This window comes from Primulina tabacum, chromosome 2 (assembly GCF_025594145.1).
Source record: "Primulina tabacum isolate GXHZ01 chromosome 2, ASM2559414v2, whole genome shotgun sequence".
NCBI lineage: Eukaryota > Viridiplantae > Streptophyta > Magnoliopsida > Lamiales > Gesneriaceae > Primulina > Primulina tabacum.
The window spans coordinates 25961888-25969826 of record NC_134551.1 but is presented as its reverse complement, the minus strand read 5'-3'; the positions used below and the strand labels follow the sequence as shown (position 1 = coordinate 25969826).

General features: G+C 34.1%; 1 protein-coding gene across 1 annotated transcript; it reads left to right on the top strand.

The window, feature by feature from the left end:
• Window positions 1–515: 515 nt before the first annotated feature.
• Window positions 516–5929, top strand: LOC142531370 (mitochondrial dicarboxylate/tricarboxylate transporter DTC). Its single transcript, XM_075637476.1, has 6 exons — window positions 516–771; window positions 1206–1289; window positions 2468–2529; window positions 4041–4402; window positions 5306–5520; window positions 5661–5929. Exons 1-6 carry the CDS (start codon window positions 655–657, stop codon window positions 5715–5717), a joined length of 897 nt encoding a protein of 298 aa, XP_075493591.1. The 5' UTR covers window positions 516–654; the 3' UTR covers window positions 5718–5929.
• Window positions 5930–7939: the final 2010 nt, after the last annotated feature.

Here is a 7939-nt window from a genome sequence, read left to right as displayed (position 1 = left end):
ATTAAATTTATTTATTATAATAAATTTATAAATTTAAATAAGAATGTCACATTTTTTTTGTAAATATTTGATTTATTTTTTTAATGAATTTAATGAAGATTTAAATGTATAATTCATAGTTATTAAACTTCTTTAGGCTCGATAAACTTTAATAAGCTCGTGAGCCATTAATATATTGGTTAAATAAAGATTGAGATCGGCTCGATTATAACGAGTCAAATTCCAACATTCAATAGTTCGACAATGCTCGACTCGATTACATCTCTCTATATATATAGTACTGATATATTGTTCATTTATCGTGTCTATTTTCGTGCTTACCTGACTAATAATTTATTGGATGTGATGGAGTATATAAAAATCGTTATATCCAATAGATGAGTGTTACCTTATAGATGAATACAGAGATAGACACGGTCAGTGAACAACATATCAACATTATATATATATTATCAACATTATATATATTTATATATAATAGTGAGGGGTCATTAGTAAATTAACTTCATTGCTTATCTTTTTTATCTGTACAATAAAAAACTAAGCTCCACTTCACACAAAACCCTCGTATTCTTCATTAACGAGGAGTGCTCGTCTTCTCTTTGTCCATCCCTCCCTCTGTTTGGAAAACCACATTGAAGAAAAAGGAGAAACATGGGAGAGGAGAAGCCGAAATCCGCTGGAGTTTGGCCCACCGTGAAGCCCTTTGTTAATGGCGGTTGCTCTGGTATGCTTGCTACTTGTGTTATCCAGCCAATCGATATGATCAAGGTAATCTTTTTTTTTTTTCTGGTATAATGACGCATTTCATATTTTTTTTATTGTAGTTGTCTGATTTTTAATGATTAATTTTTTGTCGGAACTGGAAGAATGTTGGCTGCTTTGTTTGTTTCAGATCTTGGATCGAATCGGCTTTTTCTAATTCTAAAATACGGTTGTTATATTCTTGAAAGACCCTCGAATAAGTTTTAGATTGTCTTTCATACCGTAATGGATTTATAGTTTTACTACCATTATGTGTTGATGCAAATGTTATTTCAACCACGATCTTGTTGAAAGATTGATTTGAGCGTTTATGTAGATCTGATAGTTCGATGGCTTTGTATTAAATATTTAAACGTTGATGGTGATGAACTTAAACTCTTCTGGTGTTTGTGTGCGCTGAAGGTCATACATCTATACCAAGTCTTTTGTCATGATTTCAGGTGAGAATTCAATTGGGCCAGGGATCAGCTGGGGAGGTTACGAAGAACATGCTTAAGAATGAGGGCGTGGGTGCCTTTTACAAGGTTTGTTTGACATGGGCAGTCATTCAATATCTATTTGCTGTCAATGTGCTAAAAGATGAAACACATTTTTTGAGTCCTTATAATTTTTTCATCTTTCTTACTTTTACAAGGATTTAGTTATAATCCTGATAATTCCTATCCTTAAAACCAAATCATTAAAAGGTTCAAATATAAATTTTTACGAGAAAACTCAGGTCAGCTAGAGAGATGAATTTGAAATTCATGGATTTCTAATATAGTTTTATTGTTATAATTAAATAATAAATCAAATCTCAAATCCAAGTATTACTTATTTACACATTAATTACACAAAAAAGAATGAATTTCAGATTCATTTGTTATTAATTGAAATTGAAATCTATTAATATGAAAGACTATATAACATAGAAGGCAGGTGCATTTCAAACTGATGCATATAATTTGTTCTAAGTTTTTGTCCCTAAACATAGTAATCATCTCACTTCAGTCTCTCAATCTTTCTACGACTTTGCTTGTGTTGTTGATCTTCTGCACAAAGTGAGACTGTCAGCTGTGAGTGTTCTGGTTGGTATTAAGATGAAGATATTTCCTGTGATGTTCAGGCATTTGTAGCAGCATTTTTGTTTTCTTGGGAAATTGATAGATTTTGTAACTCAAAATTATAAGACTAAGTCGATTGAGTTTATGGATGTCATGTGACTTCCTGCCTTGAAACAATGTAGTTCATTGATTAACATGTGTTCTAGTATTACTTCTACTGTACATAAAACTCCCCTATCATAATTCTCAAAATGGTTATAGATACGTTGAATATACCAATAGGCAATGTGGGAAATTAAAGAACCTGAGATTTATCTTCTTCAGTTTATGCTGCCTATGCATATGGGTTTTGATTTTAATTCACAGTTCAGGTTTACTTTTGCATTTTCAGCCTCAGTTTTCCGTATTTAAATTTTATTTTCTTCAGGATGGCATATAGTTCAGCAATGCTTTAAATATATGCTTTTTAAGGTCAATGAAAATTATGAAATGGATATGCCCTCTTGCAGATATGTATGTATACTAATACGAATTTGTGATATGAGATTCAAATTCAAAAGATACTGGCTTTGTCTGGATTCAACATGCGATATACAGATATGAGCCACATGCTTTATTTTTTTTGCCTTATCTTGATTGTATTTTTATTATTTCTACAGGGATTGTCTGCTGGACTTCTTAGACAAGCTACGTATACAACTGCGAGGCTTGGGTCATTTAAGTGAGTATTATTATGAACAATGTAGCTCTCATGCTATATTGCATCCTTGTTTATGGTTGGTTGACATGACATTTCGGATAAACTAGTGTGTTGTTTATCAGTTACGTTGATTGTGCTTTGGATGGCCGTCTCTTTTGTTACCAGTTTTTATGTATCTGATACTAGCAATCACTGTATCATTCCTGGCATGGACACCATTGTTTATGTTTTAAGAACTCAACCAATCAAATGAGAAATTTTCTTTCCTGTCCAAATTTTTTTTTTGTTTAGCTTATCAACAAAGAAGAATGAAAGCACCACAATTTGTTAACCAAATATAGATCCGTTTTCACCGTCCTAATTATTTTTCTTTATACTACCTCCGTCACAATCATATAGTCCACGCTTCCATTTTTTTCCATCTTTCCACATTTAATAAACCTTTTACTAATATACTCCTATTTAATGTGTATAATTGTATTCAATTTTCATCGACTTGTTTTCCCAATATCATTAATTTCCCAATAGCTTTATTAATAATATGTGTGGAAAAACAAAGTTAATTGGGACGGAGGCAGTAGCTTATTGACGAAGAGAATGAACACACTACAATTTGTTACGATTACCTGCCTTACTAGTGCAACCTGTCTACTAGAAATGGCACACATGTTAGCTCGGTCATCGCATGTGCAAGTTTGTTTGTATTTTTTGGTTCAGAATTTTAGACCTTTCTATGTGCTTTCATAGTCATTGTAAATATTAAATAAAATCGACTGATTACGAAACTTGGCTATAAGATTACATTTCATCCCAAGGTATTTATATTTCTTTGAATTAAAAGGAGCATCAAATGGAAAATGAAGCGAGGAACGGGAAAGGATAATCTTCTTCACAATCCTAAGTTTTCTAACTTTCATTAGTTCAGGAGGCTGATCAGTTTTCAAGTTGTTGGTTCTAGGGAATTGACTGTTCATTTTGGTGGGTCTTCGTAGCAAGAAAGTGAAATGGATGAAGCAATTAACTAATACAGAAACTCATCGTTAAGCACGGGATTTGTATCTTGCTGTTGAAGTTTAATTTACGTAGGTTGCATCAATAATATTTGTTTGTAGCCAGTTAATTGAATTGCTAAAACTGCTAGGTGATTTGACTGATAAAATAATTGAGTTTACGCTGATATGAAGCTTAACTTAAGAATTCCTTCTCAGAACCAGCTCTTGCAGCTTTTTAATTGGTTACATTCTTCAATTAATAGGCTTTGTGGAGGAAAAGGCGCTGGCATTAGTAGACCATCATATCTTTTTAGCATTTGGTGCATCATCTGAATCAGATATCTGGCAACATATGTTTCATCTATCTGGAACTTTGAATACAACACAATATTTATTCAATTTCTGACCGCATGAGTTGTCTTAAAGCTAATTAAAATACATGGAACTCCTTTATAATAGAGGAAATACTGGAAATGTATGTAATCTTTTATAATTTAAATAATGTAAGATAGCATTTCCTCTGACTTCTTTCTGACATAGGATTTTGACAAACAAAGCACTAGAAGCCAATGATGGAAAGCCCCTCCCACTTTATCAAAAAGCTCTTTGTGGATTGACTGCAGGAGCTATAGGAGCAACAGTTGGTAGTCCTGCAGATCTAGCCCTCATACGCATGCAGGCAGATGCAACATTACCCATTGCCCAGCGACGGAATTACACAAATGCCTTTCATGCACTTTATCGTATTGTTGCTGATGAAGGGGTGTTAGCCCTCTGGAAAGGTGCTGGCCCTACTGTGGTAAGGGCTATGGCACTTAACATGGGTATGCTTGCTTCTTATGATCAAAGTGTGGAGTTCTTCAAGGACTCTCTTGGTTTTGGTGAGGCTGCTACAGTTGTAGGTGAGATACTCTGACTCTATACTAGCAGTACCTTTTTCTCTGTCGTGTTGGAGATAGGAGTGTCAAAAATTAACCAGATACGAGTAGGGTTGGGGGATTTAGGGTACGGGTCAGATCGGGTTGGACCCGAATTCTGACCCGAAAAAATTGGGTCGGGCCGTGTTGACCTGAATGAAAAATTAGGCCAACCATCATCGTGAACCCACCCTACCGATTTATATATATATATATATATATATATATTTTTAGGGCCAAGTCCAACCCTGTTTTTGTACCGAGCAATCATATTTTCATTTTTCCCTTCCGCCATCACTTCTCTTCAGCCTTCTATTTTTTCGAAGGTTTGACTTGTACAAAAAAATATAAAACAATAGAGAAGTGGAGTTTGAAACTTGAAAGCTACTTTTTGATGTGTGAACTGTGAAGAATTTTTTATTATATATTGATATAATAAATTCTCATAGTATAAGATTTATTTTGTGAATTATTTGAATTTCTAAATAAATGCTTTTTTTGTGGAGTAATTAATAGTTTAGACCGTTAGTCTCTTACATTTAAATATTTAAATCCATGAAACATAATTCTCATATTTAGGCGATATTTTGTTGTTATGTGTTTAAATTAAGATATTTATATAATTATTATGTGATTTGAATTTATATTTAATTATTTTGTTAAAGAATAAAAGAATAATGTTGCATTGTTAAAAATCATGTCGGATTGTTTCAGGTTCGGGCTTGGGCTTGTAGTTTTGGGCGGTTGGGAATTTTTTAGCACCCTTGCTTCGACCCGACCCGAAGCCATTAGATCCACCATAATTGACACTCCTGGTTGGAGAGCATTCTTGAAACCTTACGTTTTGTAATTTTTTATTAAGTTCAAGTTTTTTACCATTTTTTTCAGGGGCTAGTACTGTATCAGGATTCTTTGCTTCAGCCTGTAGTTTACCATTTGATTATGTGAAAACCCAAATACAGAAAATGCAGCCGGATGCTGAGGGGAAATATCCGTACACTGGTTCTCTAGATTGTGTCATGAAAACATTGAAGTCGGGCGGACCGTTCAAATTCTACACTGGATTCCCAGTATACTGTGTTAGAATTGCCCCTCATGTTATGGTACTTTCTGTCTCTATATGCCAGCGGTACTCTCTATTAAATGTATTTTATCATTGTTTAAAACATCCACCGAGTCCTGAAAAAAAATTAAAATAAAATCTGCTCTTGAAATTTCTTAGTGTTGTTTGTGTTCTTTGCAGATGACCTGGATATTCCTGAACCAGATTCAGAAGGTTGAAAAGTCTGTTGGGTTGTAAACTCGAAGAGGACCACCATTGATGTTGTGGCCTTCGATCAAAATGAAAATTTCACTATGTTGTATTTGTTTTTTTGGTCGAAAATCATATCCCCAAAGATTGTTGGGTAATCTTATAGCAATTGAATGAGTTTTTGTACGGATCTGAATCATAGTAGGATAGGGATATGGATCCCTCAGGTGATTGTGGGGGGAGGTTTATTTGTTTTCGAATTCGGATTGTTTTCGACAAAAATAATCTGCGTACTCTGAATTACAGATAAAAAAGAGTACGGAGTGGGAAGTCCTTTAGCGATAAGCATACTTGGTGTGGCGCATTCAGTAGCTGTGAAATATCATTGTTGTCTTGTTGGTATTTGAAATTTAATTTATTCAATGCTAAAAAAATTATTTATTCCAAATTAGCTTTGACGCTTCAACTGCTGGATTAGAAAAGCTAACAAAATGTTAGGCTTCAGAGCTATTGATTTTTATATATCAAATCAAAATGTATTCAAAGATTCATAAATATTACGTCAAGCGCGATAAATTTCTTTTCCCATCATGCTCAATCAAATGATCATCTGGATCATTTAATAAAGTCCATATTGAGTTATGATGAAATATATAATTTTGGTTATATATGAATCGCTCCGTCAAAATTTATATCATACTCGTTAGAGATATATAAAAACCTTTAACGTAGTTTAAGTACGATATTTTGATATGTCACAAAAAATAAGAACTACATTTGGTACAATACTAAATTAAGATGTATAATGTTCTTATATTTTTAACCACGTGTACACATCTTTATAACTAATATCTCACTAGTCAGATAAAATATTCTTCTATTAGAAGAATTAAAATTTCATCATAAGAGTAATCTAGGCATGAATCACTGGAAAGATACAAAAAAAAAAACTTATGAGATATCTTGAACAAGGACTACATGCTCATATTCAGAAGAACTGAGAATTTGGAAGTGTAACGTCCAAAATCAGTCCACGTAAACAACATGCATGCAAATTACTTAAATTATTTAAAGGCTTTATTTATTTTATTTTAAATGTTTAAATGATATATAGTATATGATGGAAGGTCTAAGCGCATGATTTCATGAAATTTAATGATTTTATCCTAATATTCGATAATAGACTGGGAAAAAAGACTCGGGACGACCGAGATAATTTTTTTTCGATAAATGTTTTGAGGCTTGCTAATATGATTAAAATGTTCTAAAAATGATAGAGTCCAAATTATTTTACGAGACGAGCTCGATTTTATCCGGGAAGCAGATTTTGGTCAAACGAAGAACTTTTAAAGACAAAAAATTAGTATTTTTGAAAACAAATTTTGTAAATTTTATTTTTCAATTAAATAGGTCCTAATGGGCCTAATTTACCTAAGACTGATAGGCCTAATTACTCCTAAAAAAAAAGCTCAAAACCCTAACCCATTAACATAAGATTTTCGAAAATAATAAAGAAGAAACACTAGGGTTCTAAGGAGCCATTCAGCCGTCCACTTGCACACACAACACCAACAAATTTTCGAATACTAGGAGAGGAAAATTCAAGGATTCTCGTCGCCCGTTCATCCTTCTTCACAACCCACGCCAACGATCGAATATTCGAGCGTTTTTAACACAAAGGCACGCTACTAAACCTTTCTTTTGCACCATTCAAATCATATTATGCATATTTATCATGAAAAATATTTTAGGACAAATCGTTTAATGTTTTGATGATTATTTTCGAAGTTTTGATGATTTTACAATTTGTTTGAGAATGTTATGAATTTTAAGGGACATGCTACCGATATAAGACATTAAAGGGCTAGGAAAAGTGTCGTTTAATGGAAAAAACGAGGGCTGTGCGAGCATGTAAGAGCTGTGCATGGCTAGGAAGGAGAACCTAGGGTTTTCTAGGATATTCCATGGGGTTTAAGGGGCAATAGGGCCCAGCTAGGGAGGAGACGCACCAGGGTTGGTCCAGGACTCAGTGTGCGGCTTAGGGACATGTCTAGGAAGAGTCCTAGCATGGTTGGACTCTTGGAGGCACAAGGAAATACTAGGCGCTAGGGTTCTCAGCTTGGGGTGAGGTGCGCATGGCTTGAGGTTGGCTGCGTGTGGCTCGGTGTTGTCTAGGCGTGGTTCAGGAAGGGTCCAAGAGGGTGGTTCATGTATGCTACTAATTGGGAGGCTACGTCTAGAGGCTAGGAGGAGTTCTAGCATGGCTGGAC